Genomic DNA, 23,736 nt, shown 5'->3' with positions numbered 1-23,736 from the left:
TATTTACCTTGATGTTTTGTCATGTATATAACCCAATCAAGCAACCAAGCTGTAAGAATCAGATCCTTAAACATGTTTTTTCATTTTCTGCAGAGTTCCAGAATAAGAAACAGTGCTCTGAGTGCCCCTGGGCAAAAGATAAAGGAGGTTACAGCTTGTAGAAGTAGTAATTAGAGCCAATTACAACTTGACTTACCTGCTTTGTCATTAAAATGCCTGTCAGACCTCTCATTTTTCTAAACAGAGGAAAAGAAAAGGCATAGCTTAATGGGGGAGGGCTAGCTAAAGGGAAGGGATTTCCAATTCTGTTCAAACTTACTGTGTAACCTTAGACAAACACATTGCCTTTTGGCTTCAAACTGTGGTTTTCTCATGTCTAAACCCTAAGAGCTGAAAAAGACCTCAAGAAATCACCTGGTCGGGCCTCCTGCATTCAAGAAAGTTAAGGTATTATTAAAGTCCTATTTTCCAAATGAGACATGAAAGACTCAGATAATTTGACTATAATTTATCTTCTGCCTCCTCAGTGCAACAGATTTGGTCTTTTAGCTTAACTGTCATGAGAAAAATGTAGTTATTCTCCTCACTTTTTTCATATGTGGTATACAGGTTAACACATAATAACCACAAATTACTTTGAAAATACGAAGGGAAGCTTGTGAATGTAACATTACCAACTGAGATACTAGCCCTTGGACTAGATGGGTCTCAAGAAAAAGTAACAAGAATGGATTTAGCCCTTTGAAGATTAACTTGAGGAAGAAGCAGAATTATACTTAGTTTAGTTAAATGGACCAAACTTACTTTCTGCAAATATGTATACAGGATAATTAGAAGTAATGAAAAATTGTGAAACAGGAACGCCACTATGGATTTTCCACTAGGTTTCAGAAAGTGAACACAGAGTAAGTGAAGTTTTGCATGTAAAGTCAGAAATCCTGAACAAAGCAGACTCCGTGGGGAAGGGTAAAAGGAAATAAGGTTTTTCTCACAATTTAAGAAGTTCACTGTTCTATACAACTTCTAATGATTCTGCCTTTTGTCCTTAAAATTGTTAGTAGTCTGGTCACTGAATGCTTAATTACCTATCTTCCTGTCTGCAATCTTTCTTCACGTTACATTCTAAACCATTCAAATTAACCCTGCCCAAATCACTGTCTTTACCTGCTATTTTGAACACATCAGCTGCCTCACAATCCCTTGTTATCCTCTGTATTGAATTACCCATTCAGGATTTCAAGACCCTCCATCAATCCACTCCAACTTAGTCTCTTCCTGATCCTTCTCTACCTTTGTTCCTTTTCATACACTTTCTCCTCATATACCTGAAACAAACCCCATCCTTGCATATGTCATCTTTCTTCACCTTTACTGAAAATCAACATATATTTGATGTGAGGTCTGCAGGGAGGGAGCCAAGTCTATTTAATAAAGGAGATTGGCGCCAAGCTGCCCCTCCCTGTTTCTATCAGGGAGGAGAAGTGAGGGCATAATGTTCAGGAGCAGAATGTGGAATAATGCTGCTGGGTAGAGACTGCTTGAAATATGGGGCAGTTCTGAATATTAAGAGGCTCTTCAGTATTTTAGGATTCTCCCATCCTTTCATTCCTTCAATTAAAGCTTTATCTTTATTGTTTTTAACAAAGGCCTCAATTGATATGCTGCTTTCCTTGTCACACCTCCCTTGGTGAAGGTATGCAGTGGTCACTATTAGATCCCTAGACTGAGGGCAAGAGTGATTCCCATAGTTAGTGAAGTGGGCATAATGTATCAGGAAGGTTATTCCAAAGAGAGGGTGGCAGTGTATATGTAAAGAAATTTTATGTCAGCACATACTCTTGAGGAGTAAAACTCTTAGGCAGGGGCAAGAAGGACCATTCTTTTATTAGATCCAACATGAGTGATGTGGGCAGTTTGGTTCCTGACAGATACTAAGCTTAGAAACAGTATATATTTTGGATTTTTAATTTTTATTCACTTCCATATAACAGCATATATAAAATGTTGCACAGACAAAAAGCATTTCTGAAACTTGGTCACTCCTTTTAGATTGGCACAGATTACATATTTTTAAAAAAATCAATGGTGGAAGAATTTTCATCTCTTTTAAGGCTAGATTTGATTTGGAGATAGCCAAAAGTCACTTGAGACTAAGTCTGGTGAAACATGGTGGGGAATAACCTGAATGTAGTTGTTAGTGAAATAAACATGTAAAAGGATGACCTATTTTACTGTTAAAACATCGCACAACATGCCACCCTCAAAGGAAAATTTTTACTGGGATATTTAACTCTTCTGAAAGTTTTGTTTAGGGTACAGAAATATGTATCTGGTTTTATGATATTAGAGGGAGAATGGGCATAGCTAAGGGAAGACTGCAAAATATTCAGCTTCTTTGGAGGCCAGGTGATAATTTCCATCAACCTGCTAGTGCTTCAGGATGGTAAGCAGCTTTCGTATCAACTGTGGAGTGGTAGGTCTGCTTGACTTAAATGAGTGACACAGCTGTTGGGAAGCAGGAAATGGTGCTGGATTACACACAGACAACCAAAACTAACAAACACACACAGGCTTCCTGGTATGTAAATTATTTTTGAGGTTTGAGATCTCCTTTTACAGAATTTAGTATAGAACAGATTCAAAAACCAAACTCCTTGACCTCCCAATATTAAATAACTAAATGTGCAAAAGAACCACCATTAAATAGCACATAAAAAGCTATACATTTTCTATGAAACATTATGTGCACAGATTTTCAAAGCTGTGAAAATGCAATAAAGAGCACAACACATTTTGGTCACTTTATTAAATGACATTAAATAGTTTAAGTTTCAACTACTAAACAGCACTTTGAATGGTGAAAACACAGATAGTATTATTGTCATACTTGAATGCTTTTCTTTAAAAACACAATTCCAGTCCTTATGTATATTACAAAACAGCCTTAAAGGAAGAAGTGACATCTTTTCTACAGTACTTAAGATACTCAATACGGAACTGAAAAGCAGTCTAACAGAAACAAAGGCAAGTCTTCACAGCTGTATGATTTCAGCAGCCAAAGCTGGATGATGGACTGAAACATTACTATACAACTGGGACAAAACATATACAATATCACAATACTAAGCAAAAACGCTTTACACCCGAAGAAATAAAACAGGTTACAAAATGTGGAGAATTTAGCAGGCAAAACTGTATTACAAGCAACATTTTAAATCATTTTTTAAGCCATTGCAACTATTTAAAACATCTAAAACAAATATAAAAATGAGCCTTTTAGTATCTTATTGACATGATTTTATATTTAAATATTTGTTAAAGCTTGATGTTATACTCAAAGTACATATTATGTAGCTAAAATGTCAAGTGAAGATTGTATGCAAACTGATCCAAGTTTTATCCCAAACTATTTCCAATTAACCTTTCCATGTATTATTCTTTAAGTCATAGTTTCATTCATTATGAAAAAGGTTTAGAAGGTTGCCTAAAATTTTGACATCTATGTCTTTGAGCAAGTAATCAGACCATGGTGAAAGTTCCCAGGTTGAGTAAATCAGGTTTAAAGTATTCTGGACTTGTAGAAATACCAACTGATAACAGCTGGCCAGAGTATACTGTCTTCAAATATTTATTTCACAAATCTTGTCTTTTTCATTTCTTCTAAAGTAAAAACACATCCCCCTAGTGAAATAAATTTGATTATATGGCTGGCATAATATCCAAATATGGGAACGTGGAGGGTGGATCCACCAAACCTCAAAATTCTATATGACAAACTTAGTACTCTTGAATGTTCTACCACTAGTTCTTTCAAGATAAAAGTGGACATCTCTTAATCGTCCAAACAACTCAAAACAGTTTTAGCTAATGTTAAACTCATTCTAACTCAGTGATACCTAGAGCAAATCCTCCACCCAGCTTTTTTTTTTTTTTTTTTTTTGGAATTTGTTAGCTATTTCCACTACATGTTACATCGCCATCTCAAAAATGGTTTCGCCATGTTGAGTTGACTCTCATAGTCTAACAATCTTTTTCTTTAAGAAACTCAAGCAACCAAATTGTACATGAATAAGCATACAGGTCATTTTTACAAGCCTGGATTAAGAAAAACGACAATGTAAAACCTCATAAAAGGGCATTAGATGAATTTTGATTAGAAAATTGCCTCATAGATCTAAACTAAAAAAAAAATTGAACTTTAAAACAGAATTTATGTAAGAAAATACAGTTGGGGAAAAACAACATACTGATGAGAGAAAAGAAGAGGAAGAGCATAGAAGCCAGTGATCCTTATCTTTAGGAGGAATTACTTCACAATACTGACAGTACTGGGAATTGTTTTAAAGCACATTCCCCATGTGAACTTAAAGTCAGCAATGGTTCTGCCATTTTGATGGTGTTTATAAAACAGGGTGTGAAGCTAACAACCACAACGTCATCCTTAACCTCCTAAAATGCTAGAACTTGATTTTGTTAGTCCACATCCCACTGCCAGCAACAGGATGAAGCACTAGCACTGGCACCAAGCAGTTAAGAGATGTGCCTTATATTAGTGCCAGGAGAGAGAAAATTCAAGTGTGGAAGATAATCCACGACCCTGAAATTTTACCAGTAATTATTTCAGCACATATAACTGAAAATAAAAATGGCAGAAAAAGACTAAAGAAGAAAAAGAATTCTCTTCTTAGGCTATACTTAAGGCTGTTTATACAATGCTAAGATAACTGTAAGACTCCTCCAAGTTTTAGAGCAGTAGTATTTAACAATATTGCACACAATTCTGTGTCAAAGATAACCAACCCTTAATTTCTAACTTTCAGTCACAGAGATGATATAGCAGGAGCCCAGTTTCAGACTTCAGTCAAAAGAACATTAAAACCATTTCAATCACTTTAGTCAAGAAATGGATAAGTACAAAAGTATTCCATAACTTGAGGAATCAACTCTAAGAACTCAGCTGTGTGTCTTTATATGTAAAGAATGAATATATAAATCAGTATTCTTTCATAAATTCATTAATTTATGACAATTTTATGGTCACTAAAAGCAGGCATAAAAATTTAGAGAGGAAACCTGTGGAGTTGTTACTGTTATGGAAGGACTTGTTTTCACTGAAAACAATTTGAAAGATCTTCTGTACTCAATGTGTGTAAGAAGATTCTAGGCAACATCACTGACAAATGTCAGGAAGAAATGGTATGCCCTATTAAAAAAAATTTAAAACTAATATGGAAGATTGGCATTTAAGGGGACCAAACTATTTATACAGTTGAGTTCTGTTAAGTCATTGATTCCTAAAAAAATAAAAGATCTTTCTATGATTTTAACAATCTTTTAAGCTTTTAGTGCAAAATCACATTGATTTCCCTGGGGAAGGTCCTGGATTTTTGCTTCTCATTGGGGGTGGCGCACGTTGTAATGGTGGTGGCTGCATACCACCAGCCACCGACTGATACATTCCTCTCATATCAATCTGCTGGTAGTTAGAAGGATTCATGATTAAATTTGGAGGCTTTGGCATCATGAGGTGACCCAGTGTTGCTTGTTGATAAGTCATTTGCTGCTGCTGCTGCTGATTGTACTGTTGCTGGAGCCTTCGGTTCATAAGTATTCGCTGAACACAGCTGATTAACTAAGGAGAGAAAAGAGAGCTGTTACAAGTGCATGACCTGTCTCAAAGAGGCAGTATCAAATTTTGAGTTAAAATCAATTTGTTAAGGGGGTAGCATACCAAAAGAAAAACATATTATTGTTATCACCATTACTAATTTGATGGCATTCACAGGACCATTACTGTAGAAACTAGTTAGTAACACCATTTAGGGCTAAATTCTCTTAATGACTTGACTATTGTAGTGCAAGCAGCATTTAAATTGGTTGCTATAGTAACCTGTCCTGCACTGTGATTAGTCTCAAGTATTAGTTACAGCAGTTTTTTGTCAAGTCTCTTTCTTTGTCCTTCTTTTGAATATTTCACATGATGACAGACAAATAAACACTTTTAGTGACAAACACCAAAGGGAAAAGGCACTTGCAGTGGGAGTAATTCCTACCTGCCTACCTAGAATGTAGATTCTCAGATTTCCTAAGATAATTTAAAACCACATAATTCTACAGTGCTTTCTAAGTAAAATTCATGCCACAGAAATTGATTCCCTGGTGTCAAGAGCTGAAATTTCCCAGTGCAAGGTAGATGGCTGCCAAACAACCATGCTAACAAAGATAATCATGGATTCTGGAATATGTTAGCCTTATAAAGAATTACATAATTTAGTAGGAACCTGTGTCATGTATCATTTATAGCTCCACTTGTTATCTCAAATTAAATATATTAAAAAGTATACTTATTTGTGGAAGTTGTTTAAAAATAGTAAATGTGGTAAGAAAAGTCTGGCAAAAATTCCTTTCTAGATGTCCAGAATATACAAAAGTGAAATTATATGGAAGAGATGCTATGTAAACTTCAAGGAGATTCATTTGGGAAGCTGTTGCTCCTTTGCAACAAAAGATATTACCTTTATTTGACATTACTAGGTTTATGAATAAAATTTCTTCTGGGAATAACCAATGACCATCCATCCAACCACATGTGGGAACAGATATCAACACAGATGTCACACAAACTCGTTATTATAAATTCAAGAAAATTAAACATAACCTAGAGATACTCTGAATTCTTACCATCTGTTGTTTTGTCAACACGTCATTGTAGATTGCCTCTCTTCGTTTGACATCAAGCTCCTGGCTGGCTTGTCTACTTAATGCTAATGCCTGTACCTGGGCCTCTGAGAGATTCATGTTTTCCTTCCACTGGAAGAAAAATTTCTATTTATTCCTTATTGCAGTAGAATTGAAGAAAATAAAATATTTATGGTCCTTAAAGATATTCAGGATTTTTAAAGTTTTCTTTCCCCCTTTTCCTTTAATCTTTTCTAAAGAAGACAATGATGTAAAAGCAAGGTACTAAACTGTCCACTGTTGTACAAGGGTTAGCTATGCCTAGAGAAAAACTATTTGGATTTAACTCATGCAACTGGTAATTAAAATATGTTTATATAAACAACACATACATTTCCATGATTAACTGATTTCCCAATTCTTCAATTGTACATTTCTCTTTTGTACCAACATCTTGATAAAACTGAGATATATAGCTTGGCACTATTATACAGTTCACTAGTATTTTACTGTTGTAAATCAAGTTATAAGAATTACGGTCTTTCCCCCACAGAAGTAGTGAAGCAAAAAACAAAAATCAGAATGAATGGTGGGAATAAGAATTGCAAGTTGGTATAAGACAACTGCCAATTAACTTACTACAGCTGAAATTATATCTTCAAGAGGCTGAATCCTCACTGCTGTCACACTGTTTGTTGCTTCCACAACTTTTTCTCTTCCTTGATTAATGAGGTCCTAGAAGAATGCAAGAAATAACTTTATCAGGGCACATAAAAAGACAGCTTAGTTTTAAAAGTATAGGGAGCCTTTCTCTTGCCAATTTACAACATGTGGCCTTAAAAATCTTTAAGTAATTGAAAAGTACAGCAAAATTCAGCATCAATAAAATGGAGTAAAACTCATCAGTGAGGGTCTTGTTAGGAAGATAAAAATTGGGTTCTATTGTACCAATAATTTAATAATTTAAATGACTCCATAAGCACGTTTTAAAAAGAAAATCACATATTCAATTACATTATTTAATTACTGGTATATTAAAACCTAGTCTTTCTTATTTAACTCATCATTGATCCTATTTTTAAATTATTTCATAATACTGTACATTATCATACACTTAAAGTAGCATCTTCACTGCTTTAGAATGTAGATCAATGTGTGTATTTATCCCACTTTCAAACATTAAGTAATTTGCTTATTCAAAATATTTTATAACTGAAGAAAGTGCTATTTCTCTAGCCAGTCAGCTACCCTATTGTTTCTTAATTAAAATAATTCAAACTATATTAATTCAAGGCCTGATTTCTTTGTGCTCTGAACAAACCACATTTTATTATAACTACGCTGGTTCAAAAAGGTCAACAAACAAAAGAAAAATTTCTTGGTCTATTCAGAGGTAATCTTTTGGGGAATGTGATATTCCTGCATAGGAAACTCTCAACAACAAGGCATTTGAAATTGCCTTTAATTCAAGGCAAAATACTTTCGTACTTCACAACTTACCTCCAGCTGTTGATTACTCATTGCTGATAGGGCTCCCAAATTGAAAGGAATATAAGGAGTTTGAGAGTTAAAACTGACAGGGGGTAAATTGGTCCCAGTTGGTATGTTGAAACGCATGGTCAGTCCCTACAAACAAAAAATTATGCACTTTCCACATTGTGATTTAAAACTTGAAATTCTACATCACCTACTGGTTGAGAAAAAAACCCACATTCTCAGATCTAGGAAATTATTAACACTCTTTCACACACAAATAAAACACCCTTTTCATCTGAAACCAAGATCTTATTACACAGAAAGCTTTAACCCCTAAAGGTGTAGTCTTTTCTGATAATTTGCACAGTATGGGGCAACTCAGAGAATTCTGATGAGACTCCTAAAATCACAATGTTAAAGAAGTTTAGTACAATGAATTAGGAGTTTAAAATGGATTCGGGTATTAGGATAAGGTTTCCCATGCTCAGGCACATTTTTGCTCAAGTGAGGTGGTATTTAAAACAGAGGTGGAACTATTTTAAATAAAGTTGCTGCTGTAGATTGACATTAATGTCCAATAATGGAGTATTTTTGTGTTCTGATAATCGGTCAAACTTTGAGTTTGGTACACAAGCTAAAGCAACATTTACCCCTACCTCCAAACTCAAGTTCCTGTATGTCTGTTACTACAGTAAGGGTGTTGATGGAAGTTAAGTGATGCTAAATATACAGCTTCCCACTAATCTCTCAGTTTAGCAAGTGCTAATCAGAAATGAGGTTACTACTCTTTAAAGGGAAACATTTTCTTCTCTCCTCTCCTTCGAGTCTACCACCAAAGGTAGCCAAAGCCCATAGACAGACACCCAAACTTGGGGGACTCTGTTCCTGAAGATTCACTATATTATTACTTTTTCCAAATGTGACCCTTTTCTTCCTCCACTGTTCTTTTAAATGACTAACAACAAAAACAACAACAAAAAGCATTTCAGATGAACTACCTTCTTCTCTGCTTCATATTCAGCCCAAGCTGCTTTTCTTTCTTCTTCAGTCAACTCTTCTTCTTCTTTGTGGTCCAAAAGAGAATCATGTTCATGATATCCTACAATGTGTTCTTTATGTATTTGAAGAAGTTCTGCAAGTATGGTGTCCTGTTTAGAAAGGTTGAAATAATAGTTATTTTCTCCCTCTGGATCATATCTCCATAGTTCTTTGACCTACTGTTAGTCTAGAAACTCGCTACTATACATATTTCTGATATATATGATAAATTACCTAGAAAACATTCACAATACATGCAATACCAGCCTCTTATGTAAGAATGTCATATTTATACAGCATGTTTTAGGGGTTCAATTTTTTAATGACTACTTTTCATCTTTCAAGCTTTCTTATTCCAACATTTTTCTAATTTTTTCCTATGCATTTTGTTTTGTGCTTTTTTCAAAGTTGATAAAAAAAAGGCTAACGTAAGTCTGCTAAATTCATAGATGCTTTTGCTAAAAATCATGGCTATTCCTGTTCATAAATATTTAACACCTGTTATTTATTTATTTTGCTGCACCAGGTCTCTTAGTTGCGGCATGCAGGATCTTTGATCTTCGCTGTAGCATGTGGCATCTTTATAGCTGCAGCATGAGAACTCTAAGTTGCAGCATGTGGGATCCAGTTTCCAGACAAGGGATTGAACCTGAGCCCCCTGCACTGGGAGCACCAGAGTCTTAGTCACTGAACCATCAGGGAAGTCCCTTAACAACTTTATTTTCATAATCTCTCTACCTACCAACCACTATACTAACAAAATCCAAATCTAAATTAATCAAAATAGCTACAGAACAGTTTAACTGGAACATCAGTTCAGTTCAGTTCAGTCACTCAGGCATGTCCGACTCTGCGACCACATGAATTGCAGCACGCCAGGCCTCCCTGTCCATCACCAACTCCCAGAGTTCACTCAGACTCACGTCCATCGAGTCAGTGATGCCATCCAGCCATCTCATCCTCTGTCGTCCCCTTCTCCTCCTGTCCCCAATCCCTCCCAGCATAAGAGTCTTTTCCAATCAATCAACTCTTCGCATGAGGTGGCCAAAGTACTGGAGTTTCAGCTTCAACATCAGTCCTTCCAAAGAACACCCAGGGCCAATCTCCTTCAGAATAGACTGGTTGGATCTCCTTGCAGTCCAAGGGACTCTCAAGAGTCTTCTCCAACACCACAGTTCAAAAGCATGAATTATTTGGCACTCAGTTTTCTTCACAGTCCAACTCTCACATCCATACATGACCACTGGAAAAACCACAGCCTTGACTAGATGGACCTTTGTTGGCAAAGTAATGTGTCTACTTTTTAATATGCTATCTAGGTTAGTCATAACTTTTCTTTCAAGGAGTAAGCGTTTTTTAATTTCATGGCTGCAGTCACCATCTGCAGTGATTTTGGAGCCCCCAAAAATAAAGTCTGCCACAGTTTCCACTGTTTCCCCATCTATTTGCCATGAAGTGATGGGACCAGATGCCATGATCTTCGTTTTCTGAATATTGAGCTTTAAGCCAACTTTTTCACTCTCCACTTTCACTTTCATCAAGAGGCTTTTTAGTTCCTCTTCACTTTCTGCCACAAGGGTGGTGTCATCTGCACAACTGGAACATACAGTCCTTCTATTTCAACTGTAAGAAACTCAAATATAAATTACACTATAAGGACCTAGGATCAAATTTAAATTGATATACATTATTTATCATTTTATTATCAAAGTGTCTTTTTTTTAAAGTCATGATGTCTTATGTCAGTCTTTTAAGGTGAAAAAACTAAAAGCTTAAAACTTGGAATCACTTATATACTCAGTAAGAACCCCAAACTCCTGCTCTGTTAAAGTGAACCATGGATATGTCATTTGCTAACAAAAAATTTAAAATATTCACAAGCTGTGTATTAAGAAATTAAAGATGAAAACCTGGATATATAGAAGGCAAATTAATTCACTTTACAAAAGGACTTTCTATAGCTTCTAATAGCAAGATTCCTTAGAACACACTTTCTAAACTGAGTGAATTTAATGAAGGAATGTAAATAATTACTGGTCAAAGGAAGGTACAGGGAAGCATATAGCACATTAAATTTAATCTATATTAAATAATGCTTAATGCCTAAGTTTTAGCATAGACAAAGCCCACACTTACAAAGAATTTTGTCTTTACATCTTCAACCATATCTACAGTATACAATTCAGCACAGGATAGGAGCTCAAATGTTTGTTATGTAACTCAAGATGAAAAATTCAACTCATGAGGCCCTAAGTTGTTTTTTTTTTTTTTTTTTTTCTGTACAAAAGCAAATGCTGACACCAATTCCAACCATTTTGATACCTGGTATTATGTTAACAAACTTTTTATCTTGCCACATCAATAAACACTTGAAAGAATCATTTCGTAATTTCATGAAAGAAAATGATTTTTTTAAATGGATATATCTGTAATTAAGATTTTATAATTAATTTTGAATGCATGTGCTATTTCTTTGGTTGAAAACATTAAAAGACCATATAAGGTTCAAGAAAGAAAGTCTTCTGGTGGAATGCATATATGCTAATAAATTTAGTTCTTTATTTTTTGGTTTACTTATTTTAAAACGTTAACTAAACATTTCTCTTCTGCACCAGTATAGAAATCTGCCATCAAAGCTGACTTTCTCTGGCCTATGGCATACAGAACATGTTTATCACAACTAGATAGATCTCCAAAGTTCAAAGTTACTAACCAGGCAGGCAGAGAGATAGGGCAATCTGAATTAAATTTTGTTAAAAGATAATGCTTCCTTAGATGTGTGTCTCCCATGGTTACCCCACCCCACCCCATGCATGACTCAGAAGAGAGGTATGTAATAAAACCAGATAACACTGACTAATATTTTTAGCAAGTGACCATGCCAAATATAATTAGGAAAGTCAGCTGTTCACAAAATACCAAATAAATTACAAGATAGAAATGTTCTATGGATAATCCCAATTTCACTTCTGTTTGACAATAAGTGATGTTCTTAAAAGAACTGTAGTCAAAAATCACTTCATTTCTCTAAGACAGTAACCTAAGGGAAAGAGCAGCAGAAACTGAATTTATTTTTCAGCTGTACGCTTCTCTCTATAACAGTGGATAATAACTTAATCTAGTTATGACTGTGAGTTAAACATGGATGAAATGCTCTACAGTTACATGTGTAACAGGATGATATAAGAATAGCAGGAATAAATGAAATACCCAATTCTCTGGAAAGTAACACTATGTCAATTAAGTATAGCATTTATTTCTCAATTATAAATGTCATGATTCATATATTAACTACTTTTTATAATTAGAGAAAAAGCCTTTGCAGAAATGCATGCACACACATACACACAAACAACGCTCATATATATCCTTTTAAAAAAGTGTCTGTATCCTGATTTTCAAAGTCCAAACTTATCATCTTGAAATTGGTAGAAAATAATGTTCAGAGAGGCAAAGTAACTTTTTCCCCAATCACAGAGCTACAGACTAGCTGGGATTAGAAGATAAATTTCCTGACTCCTATCCAGTGATCATTCTACCACACTGTAAAGAATGACCGTTTTCTTGAGGCATGGTTCCTCCATTTCCCAGATCTATTCTCTTTAAAAAAGAAGAATTCCCTAAAGGATTGCAGAGGAAGGAGAAACTTAAGTAGGTCTATTTTTTTCCACTTTTAACACTTCTGTTCTTTTTGAAGTTTTTAAAAACAAATGTGTTAATTTTTTAATAAAAGAAAATATAAAAGTTGAAATAAAAACAATAAGTAGACACAAACATAAAAGGTCAGTTCATGCTTAGCCTGAACCTGACAAGAACTGTTTAACCATTTTCATCTTCAGGAGATAGTCATTTTATGAAATCCCATTTCTGAAACCTTTTAATGTCTTCTCCCCACCAGATTTAAGATCTATGATATCAAGTCAAACATGATTGCCTAACTATGGTTAGACTATGATTCAGCTTCCATCCATGCAATAATTTTCATTTTGACCCACAGTCAATTAAAATGCCAACAAATCAGAGGAAAAGTGCACGTAACATACCTTCGTATCATTAAAAACTTTTGGACCCTTTTCCTAAAACATTACCTCCCTCCTAACATCAAGCGAAATAACCATATTGCTTTTACTAGCCACAACACTCCCTTCTTTTCAGAATTTTTAAAATTTTTAATGGAAATGATGTTATAATTCCCGTTATAAAACCTAGAGATAACTACTGGTAACATTTGTGTATATCGCTCCACACATTTATATTTTACACACGTGTGTGTATATAAATTTTCACATAAAAATGGGATTGTACTATACTTTGCTACTATACTTTAAAACCTACTTTTCTGCCTTAATATCTGTCCATGAACATTATTTTACACAAACTACAGAACCTTCATTGGTTTTAATTGTGTACATTATATAGATATACTTTATCATTTGGGCTCCAAAATCACTGCAGATGGTGACTGCAGCCATGAAATTAAAAGATGCTTACTCCTTGGAAGGAAAGTTATGACCAACCTAGATAGCATATTGAAAAGCAGAGACATTACTTTGCCAACAAAGGTTCGTCTAGTCAAGGCTGTGGTTTTTCCTGTGGTCATGTATGGATGTGAGAGTTGGACTGTGAAGAAGGCTGAGTGCCGAAGAATTGATGCTTTTGAACTGTGGTGTTGGAGAAGACTCTTGAGAGTCCCTTGGACTGCAAGGAGATCCAACCAGTCCATTCTGAAGGAGATCAGTCCTGGTTGTTCTTTGGAAGGACTGATGCTAAAGCTAAAACTCCAGTACTTTGGCCACCTCATGTGAAGAGTTGATTCATTGGAAAAGACTCTGATGCTGGGAGGGATTGGGGGCAGGAGGAGAAGGGGACGGCAGAGGATGAGATGGCTGGATGGCATCACTGACTCGATGGACGTGAGTCTGGGTGAACTCCGGGAGTTGGTGATGGACAGGGAGGCCTGGCGTGCTGGGATTCATGGGGTCGCAGAGAGTCGGACACGACTGAGCGACTGAACTGAACTTAACTGAACTGAATTATTCTCTTAAGAGTTTATTATATGTTTATGCCACTTCTAGGTTTTAATTATCACCAAATCTGCAATGAAATAGGTTAATGGATAAATTTTAATGTATATCAACCACTTGTTCATACAATAATATGCCAACAATACTCAGGGACTTAGACAAGTACCCCTTACCATTATCATCATTTTAGCAAAGAAAAGACTACATGTAAGCTAACTGACTTTTAAAGGAACGAGATTCATTTATACATTTCAAAAGTAGGAAAGCAGAAATCTTTCTTCGAGAGTGTTGTATAAGACACAGTAAGAGAAAAAAGATACAGGATTTCTGATACAAAGTGTTTCTACAACTTTCCCATTTAAATTAATTGCAGCATACTGTCAATACAAGAAATAGATGATGAAATGAATAGGGCAAAAAATATCTGCAACAGGATCCTCAGAGTATTTCTTTGGGAAAAAAAGTTTTGCAAAGTCTAGTACAAGTAATAAAAACTAATAAAGAAAAATTTTATCCCAATATACAATATGATCAGAGAGAGGTGTTTTTTTTTGTTATTTCCCCCTTAAACCATGCATTATATTAGTTGCTATAGTAACACTATTATTGAAAATAATACTGGAGCAGAATCTATAATCACTCAGCCAACAGTCATCAAAATGAGATTTAAATTATATCCAAATGTGTACCTTTACTTTTCTTTGTCTAAACTTTGTTTCTCCTTAAATAAGTGAAAAACTTATAAGCTGGGAAAACCATGGTCTACATTCTAGCTAATAACCTAAATTAGTTTGAGCTTTAAAATGACTAGTCCAATTAATAAATGAAAATTAATGATAAACTACAAGTTTAAGTTAATTACTTAGGAGTTTAAAGTATTTGGCAAGCTGACAAAAATTTCCATTTAATTAATTATGAAATTAAACCTTGAAAATAAAAATTTAAAAAAAACAATCAAGCTTTGCCTAGGGGTGGGGGCAGGGGTTTGCCATGTTTTAAAATATTTCGCTTGCTATCACTTTGAATTTGAGTATTATAATATCTAGACATAACACTAGAATACTTACGTGCCACAGGATCCACTCAAAAAGCTATGAAAAAAATTCCTTTTATTAAATAAGTCTAGATTCTTAATAAAGAAACTCAATATTCCTAGTCAAAAAAGTTTCTACTTTCAAATTTAAAGCCCGTTTCTTCCCAAACTACCTAAGGGGAAAAAATGCAACATATTTGAAAGTGACTAAAATCACTACAGATGGTGACTGCAGCCATGTTACTCCTTGGAAGGAAAGTTATGACCAACCTAGATAGCATATTCAAAGGCAGAGACCTTACTTTGTCAACAAAGGTCCATCTAGTCAAGGCTATGGTTTTTCCTGTGGTCATGTATGGATGTGAGAGTTGGACTGTGAAGAAGGCTGAGTGCAGAAGAATTGATGCTTTTGAACTGTGGTGTTGGAGAAGACTCTTGAGAGTCCCTTGGACTGCAAGGAGATCCAACCAGTCCATTCTGAAGGAGATCAGCCCTGGGATTTCTTTGGAAGGACTGATGCTAAAGCTGAAACTCCAGTACTTTGGCCACCTCATGCAAAGAGTTGATTCATTGGAAAAGACCCTGATGCTGGGAGGGATTGAGGGCAGGAGGAGAAGGGGACGACAGAGGATGAGATGGCTGGATGGCATCCCTGACTCGATGGACGTGAGTCTCAGTGAACTCCGGGAGTTGGTGATGGACAGGGAGGCCTGGCGTGCTGCGATTCATGGGGTCACAAAGAGTCGGACATGACTGAGCGACTGATCTGAAAGAGCTAGTAAGGAGAAGGCAATGGCAACCCACTCCAGTACTCTTGCCTGGAAAATCCCACGGACAGAGGAGCCTGGTAGGCTGTGGTCCACGGGGTCGCAAAGAGTCTGACACAACTGAGCGACTTCACTTTCACTTTTCACTTTCATTCATTGGAGAAGGAAATGGAAACCCACTCCAGTGTTCTTGCCTGGAGAATCCCAGGGATGGTGGAGCCTGGTGGGCTGCCGTCTATGGGGTCGCACAGAGTCAGACACGACTGAAGTGACTTAGCAGCAGCAGCAGCAGCAGCCGCAGAGAGCTAATAAATGAAGTTCACATACCACCTCATATCAGATTTTGAGGTCAAGAGCACATAAACCTTGCCAAAGAGTATTTATAAATATAATCCAGATTCTCAAATTGTAGGTAAGAATAAGTTAGTGACAACTGTAGAACTTGTAACTTTCAAGGAAAGAAAAGGCAGGCCTGCCAAACTGACACTTACTTGTCCTTTTTATTTGCTCAGTCAAGCCCGACTCTTTGTCACGCCATGGACTGTAGCCCACCAGGCTCCTGTGTACATGGGATGCTCCAGGCAAAGGTACTGGAGTGTTTTGCCATCTCCCTCTCTAGGGGATCTCCCGACCCAGGGATCGAACCGGTAGAGATTAAAAGCTAGAATCTCCTTTGATAAGAATGTTTGATACTCAATTAACATTTAAAGAACCAGATACTATATTTAGCATTTAACCTTTAAAAACTGGTTATCCATTACAATTCTTATACATGACATATGCCACTCACTGTGAGGTAAAAAGTGCCATTCTATATTTTTATATGACTGTAGTGACTTTCTAGAGGTTGCAGCTTTCCAAGAAGAGCCTGAATTGGAACTCAATTCTTATGTTATACAATCTGGAGTTCACATTATTTCTTTAGTTTATTAACAGTGTTACATCCTCTAACACAACCATAGGCGTGTTATAAAAAGTATATGAAAATAGGAGGGAAAGTAGTTTTTTTGGCAGTTCAAATTACATTTAAAGAAAGAAAACATTAAAATGTAAAAGTTAAAATGGTTTAAAAAATGATGTAAGATCAACTAGTGATTCTTATTTTGATCAAATCTCTCCCACAATTTATACTCCTTTTAAGGTTCTAAAGTAATAAATTTGATACAAAAAGCTCAGTCATGAAAACCTCAGTAAATGAAGAGACATTCACCTACTTAATTCCCCTGTAAGTATTACAGTTTCAGTTTTCCACTGTCCCTATTCCTGGAAGTGTTATAAGACACATTTGAACCAATCAACCTCAATAACATATTTTAGGATATTAAAATGCTGTGGCACTCAAGTATCTATAGTAATTCACAATCACTGTCATTTCAACATGTTAGTTATATCCTTCTGAACTTCTCTAAATGAAAATGAAAAAAAAAAAAACTGAGAGGACATATAGCCTTGCTTACCATGTTTCTCTCTGCAACAATTTTATGTATAAACATCAGTATAATTTTGCAGGAATCAATTGATTTGATTAAAAGAAAAAGACAGCCTTTTTAATTTTAGAGGAAAGTTTAATGGCAGAATAATGGTAAAAAATCTACCTGCAATGCAGGAGACACGAGTTCAGTCCCTGGGTCAGCAAGATCCCATGAAGGAAATGGCAACCCATTCCAGTATTCTTGCCTGGAAAATCCCATGGACAGAGGAGCCTGGTGGGCTACAGTTCATGGGGTCGCAAAAGAGTCAGACATGACCTAGCAACTAAACAACAACATATATGTGTGTGTTGTGCGTGTGTGCACACACACACAGAGTTATATAACTTTTTCAATTGGGAGGCTTTATATGTAGTAGTAAAGCTCACAGAGTCTAGAGTACGGCTCCAACAGCATTCTGGGCAATGATGGAATGTGCTGTGTCTGCACTGTCTGATTTGGCAGCCACTAGTCACATGTTGGAGAAGGAAATGGCAACCCACTCCAGTGTTTTTGCCTGGAGAATCCCAGGGATGGCAGAGCCTCGTGGGCTGCCATCTATGGGGTCGCACAGAGTCAGACACGACTGAAGTGACTTAGCAGCAGCAGCAGTCACATGTTGGAGAAGGCAATGGCACCCCACTCCAGTACTCTTGTCTGGAAAATCCCATGGACAGAGAAGCCTGGTAGGCTGCAGTCCATGGGGTCGCAAAGAGTCAGACACGACTGAGCAACTTCACTTTCACTTTTCACTTTAATACATTGGAGAAGGAAATGGCATCCCACTCTGGTGTTCTTGCCTGGAGAATCCCAGGGATGGGGGAGCCTCATGGGCTGCTGTCTATGGGGTCGCACAGAGCTGGACATGACTGAAGTGACTTAGCGGCAGCAGCAGCAGTCACATGTAGCCTCTGAGCACTTGAAATGTGACTAATGTGTTGCAGAAACTAAGATTTTAATATTTTTTTCTTGGTCAGTTAACTGGGATCAAGAAAAGAATCTTATCAGGTTTTATTTACCACTTTCTCTTATATTCAACACCTTTTCTAAAGATCTAAAGCAGACTCTCAATTTAAAAAACTAACAATGTATTCCCATACACAGAGAGTAGTTTTTAAACCTTAACCAAGTCTTTCTAATGAAAAATTCATTGGACAAAATCAACAAGACAAATTATCTGATGTCAGAATTGTCCTAGAAAATTCTAGATATATGGCTGTCATAATTATAGAAGGACCAGTTATTACCTGTTCTAAGAACATACATATGTAAATACATTTTAGCTGATGCTTAAAGGATACCTCTCATTACCTAAAATGAAAGCATAATAAGCCAAAGCAATTTATTTATGTGAGGATCAAATCAACTTATTGCTCTTATTTTACCAGAGACTGAAGCACAAAGAGCAAGTGATTTGTTAGTAAAATTTCTTATGTTTATTTAAAGTATCTTGTTGAATTTTTTCCCTTCTCTCTTTAAAAGAATTTTAATTTCATTATTATTATTGTGGTATAGCTGATATACAATATCATATGTTTCAAGTGTGCAACGTAGTGATTCACAATTTTTAAAGGTTATACTCCACTTATAATGATAAAATACTGTCTATATTCCCTGTGCTATATAATATATCCTTGTAACTTATTTATTTTATACATAATAGTTTGTACCTCTTAATCCCCAACCTTTATCTTGCTCCTCCTCCCTTCCAGCTCCTCACTTGTAACCACTAGTTCATTTTCTACATCTGTGAGTCTGTTTCTTTTTTGTACAATTCACTAGCTTGGTGTATTTTTAGATTCCACATATAAGTGACATCCTACAGTATTTGTCTTTCTCTGGCTGACTTATTTCACTATGCAAAATAGCCTTCAACTCCATCCATGTTATTGCAAATGGCAAAATTTCATTTTTTATGGCTGAGCAGTATTCCATTGTATATATAAATTACCATATCTTGTTTATTCATTCATCTGTTGATAAACACTGACATTGCTTCCATATCTTGGCTAGTGTAAGTAATGCTGCTATGAACACTGGGGTGCACATATATTTTTGAATTACTATTTTCATTTTTGGGGATATATACACAAAACTATAACTGCTGGGTCATCTGGTAGTTCCATTTTTAGTTTTCTAAGAAACCTCTTTTGGAATTCTAACTTTGCTCCTTAATAACTGGGTAATCTCTCAGAAACAATTCCCTTACTACAAAGGGGTAATACCACCTGTAACTCATAGGATTATTGTAAGGATTAAAAGAGATTATGTTTTTAAAAGGAACATAGCACATGCACTTGATATGTATTACTTCCTTTTCCCCATAACTTGCCTTATCTTTTTTTTAAAGAATACTAATCTCATTTTACACACCATCTATGAAACATTCTTGTCAGAAAATATCTGCCATGAATCTAATCAAACTTTTGGATCTAATTTTCAGTTTACAGAATATATAAGATATAGAAATTCAAATTCACCATTAGGAAATAAATCCAGAATGAAGGGAGGGAAGGTGACTGCACTAAATTAAAGAAATATATAGAGAGACACCACAACCAAGTACAGTACACCTTGAGTGGATCCTGGTTTGAACAAAGAAACTGTAACAAACATTTTTAAGACAAGTTGGTTAATCTGAATATTAATATGGATGTGGCATTTGATGATGCTAGGAAATTAAGAATGATTAATTTTATGTTATTGTGATTATAATTTAGAGATTTCTACTAAAATATTTACAACCAAAATATATTCTTGTAATTTAAAATATTTTAGAAAAATAGAGGCAAATGTGGTGAAATACTAACAACTATTAAATCTAGGTGATGGGTATATGGGTATACATTACATTTTTCTAGTTTGAAAATTTCACAATAGGAATAATTTTTAATTAACTTTTTAAACCTATTTTATCTGTGATAAGGGAAACAGTAGACTATACGGCAGAATTCTGGGACAGCCCAAAGTTGAAAAGATGGCTCCATATGCATTCTAGCCTTAGTTAGCTCTCTATTTTAGCAAATCAGTTTCCTCCAAGTTACCTCTCTACAGATGTTTGAAACACCTAAACCAAATGCAAAAATGCATGATGACACTGTTCTAAGAACTTCATATGAATTATCTAATTAGTCACAATAACTCTATGAAGTACACACTATTTTTAACCCCCTTATTACTGATGAGATATCTAAGATCGTAATTCAGCATGGGGTGCTGGTTCCCTTCCTGACAATCAACCTGCAGGAAAAACTACAGAAGGTAAAATGAAACATGTAGTCCAGGAACTTAGAGAGATACACGTGTGTGTGCAACATCACTAGGGTGACAAAATGGGCATCATATGCCACCTGAGGCAGAGTTATTGAAAAAATAATTCAGAGTAAGCATGATAGGTGCATTTAAGGAAATAAGGGGAAATATTAGCAATATGAAATTGAAATAAAACATATCTTAAAAGTATCAAAATGAAGTATTTCAGATAAAAAAAATCATTGAAATAACTAACTCAATGGATAGTTTAAGTAGCAGGAGAAGTACAGCTGAAGACTAACTTAGCTAGGAGATCATACTGAGACACTTTCACAAAAGATAGCAGGAAAGGATAAAGAAATAGGAAATGCAAAAGAAAAGCTAAAAGATATGGAAGCTAAAAGCATAATAACAGTCTCAGAAAGTGAAGTCGCTCAGTCGTGTCCACCTCTTTGCGACCCAATGGACTGCAGCCTGCCAGTCTCCTCTGTCCATGTGATTTTCCAGGCAAGAGTACTGAAGTGGGTTGCCACTGCCTTCTCCAAAATAGTCTCAGAAGGAGATGCAAATAAAACTGGAGAGAATGAGTTTTTTATTATAATGGATACTAATTTCCCAGAATGATAGATCAAGAAAATGAGGCACAGAGAAGTCAAGTAACTTGATATGGTCAAGATTCAAACCTCAGTCTTGCCTGAGAGCTCTTGACATTAACCACCATGCTATACTGACTCAGTACTGAAGATCAATATATTCAGCATTAAAGATAATTAAGAAGGACTGGAATTAGCTGTGCCACTTTAGGATTTTGCAGTAACTAAAAGATAAAATCTATACTCTCCATTACTACACACCTGTCAGTTCAGTTCAGTTCACTCAGTCATGTCCAACTCTTTGCAACCCCAAGAATCGAAGCACGCCAGGCCTCCCTGTCCATCACCATCTCCCAGAGTTCACTCAAACTCACGTCCATCGAGTCGGTGATGCCATCCAGCCATCTCATCCTCTGCCGTCCCCTTCTCCTCCTGCCCCCAATCCTTCCCAGCATCAGAGTCTTTTCCAATGAGTCAACTCTTCGCATGAGATGGCCAAAGTACTGGAGTTTCAGCTTCAACAGCAGTCCTTCCAATGAACACCCAGGGCTGATCTCCTTTAGGATGGACTGGTTGGATCTCCCTGCACTCCAAGGGACTCTCAAGAGTCTTTTCCAACACCACAGTTCAAAAGCATCAATTCTTTGGCACTCAGCTTTCTTCACAGTCCAACTCTCACATCCATACATGACCACAGGAAAAACCATAGCCTTGACTAGACGGACCTTTGTTGGCAAAGTAATGTCTCTGCTTTTCAATATGCTATCTAGGTTGGTCATAACTTTCCTTAAGGAGTAAGCGTCTTTTAATTTCATGGCTGCAATCACCGTCTGCAGTGATTTGGGAGCCCCAAAAATAAAGTCTGCCACAGTTTCCACTGTTTCCCCATCTATTTGCCATGAAGTGATGGGACCAGATGCCAGAATCTTAGTTTTCTGAATGTTGAGCTTTAAGCCAACTTTTTCACTCTCCTCTTTCACTTTCATCAAGAGGCTTTTTAGTTCCTCTTCACTTTCTGCCATAAGGGTGGTGTCATCTGCATATCTGAGGTTATTGATATTTCTCTGGGCAATCTTGATTCCAGCTTGTGCTTCTTACACACCTCTATAACACTGCAAATGCCTTTCCATAAACTCACAGTATTAAGAAGAAAGGTGAAGAAGTAGAGAAAAGGGAACCCTTGTGCACTGTTGGTAGAAAGTAAATTTGTGCAACCACTATGGATAACAACAGTATGGAGTGTCCTGAAAAACTGAGAAATAAAACTACCATATATATGATCCAGCAATTCCACTCCTGGGTATTTATCCAAAGAAAACTAAATACTAACTCAAAAAGATATTTGCAAATCCAACTTTAATGCAGCATTGCTTATAACAGCCAAGACATGGAAACAACCTAAGTATAATCCATGAATGAATGAATAAAGAAAATGGGTACATACAATGGTGCACACAATTGAATACTGCTGAATAAAAAAAGAGAAAATCCTGCCATTTTTAACAACATGGATGGGTGGTGAAGTCATTATGCTAAGTCAAATAAGTCATACTGAGAAAGAAAAATATTGTACAACCTCACTTATATGTGAAATAGAAAAAAGCTGAAATTATAGAAACAGAGTAGAGTGATGGCTACAAGAAGCTGAAGTGTATGTGAAATGGAGAGATGTCTGCCAAAGGGTACAAATTTACAGTTATAAGCTGCTGAGTAAGTTCTGGTGATATACTGTACAGTGTATTGGCCACAGTTAATAATGTTGCTGCTGTCGTTCAGTGGCCCAGTCGTGTCCGAATCTTTGCAACCCCATGGACTGCAGCATGCTAGGCCTCCCTGTCCTCACCGTATTCCAAGGTTTGCCCAAGTTCATGTTCGTTGATTGGTGATGCCATCCAGCCATCTTATCCTCTGACATCCTCTTCTTGTTCTGTCTTCAATCTTTTCCAGCATCAGGAACTTTTCCAATGAGTTGGCTATTCACATCAGATTACAAAAATACTGGAGCTTCAGGTTCAGCATCAGTCTTTCCATTGAGTATTCATGGTTGATTTCCCTTAAGATTGACTAGTTTAATCTCCTTGCTGTCCCAGGACTCTCAGGAGTCTTCTCCAGCACCACACTTCGAAGGCATCAATTCTTTGGCATTCTGCCTTCTTTATGGCCCAGCTCTTACAACCATATGTGACCACTGAGAAGACCATAACCTTGACTATACTGACTTTCATTGGCAGAGCAATGTCTCTGCTTTTCAACATACTGTCTAGGTTTGTCATGCCTTTCCTGCCAAGAAGCAATCGTCTTCTGATTTCATGGCTGCAGTCACCATTTGCAGTGATTTTAGAGCCCAAGAAGAGGAAATATGTCACTACTTCCACCTTTCCCCTTCTATTTGACATGAAGTAATGG

The 23,736-nt window shown here is 36.3% G+C and overlaps 1 protein-coding gene across 4 annotated transcripts in view; it reads right to left on the bottom strand.

The window, feature by feature from the left end:
- Positions 1-2,789: 2,789 nt before the first annotated feature.
- The window catches only part of ATRX (ATRX chromatin remodeler), a 284,375-nt gene continuing 263,428 nt past the window's right edge, over positions 2,790-23,736 (bottom strand). For all 4 annotated transcript variants that reach the window (XM_070366289.1, XM_070366286.1, XM_070366287.1 and 1 more), the window contains 5 exons: positions 9,153-9,302; positions 8,179-8,304; positions 7,318-7,413; positions 6,682-6,810; positions 2,790-5,632 (listed from right to left, as the gene is read on the bottom strand). In XM_070366289.1, the coding sequence (XP_070222390.1) occupies positions 5,354-5,632; positions 6,682-6,810; positions 7,318-7,413; positions 8,179-8,304; positions 9,153-9,302 (780 nt within the window). In that variant the 3' untranslated portion in view covers positions 2,790-5,353. The remainder of the gene's footprint in view (positions 5,633-6,681; positions 6,811-7,317; positions 7,414-8,178; positions 8,305-9,152; positions 9,303-23,736) is intronic.

This window comes from Bos mutus, chromosome X, assembly GCF_027580195.1.
Source record: "Bos mutus isolate GX-2022 chromosome X, NWIPB_WYAK_1.1, whole genome shotgun sequence".
Classification (NCBI taxonomy): Eukaryota; Metazoa; Chordata; class Mammalia; order Artiodactyla; family Bovidae; genus Bos; species Bos mutus.
The sequence above is the reverse complement of the archived record's forward strand: the minus strand, read 5'-3'. Positions and strand labels throughout refer to the sequence as shown.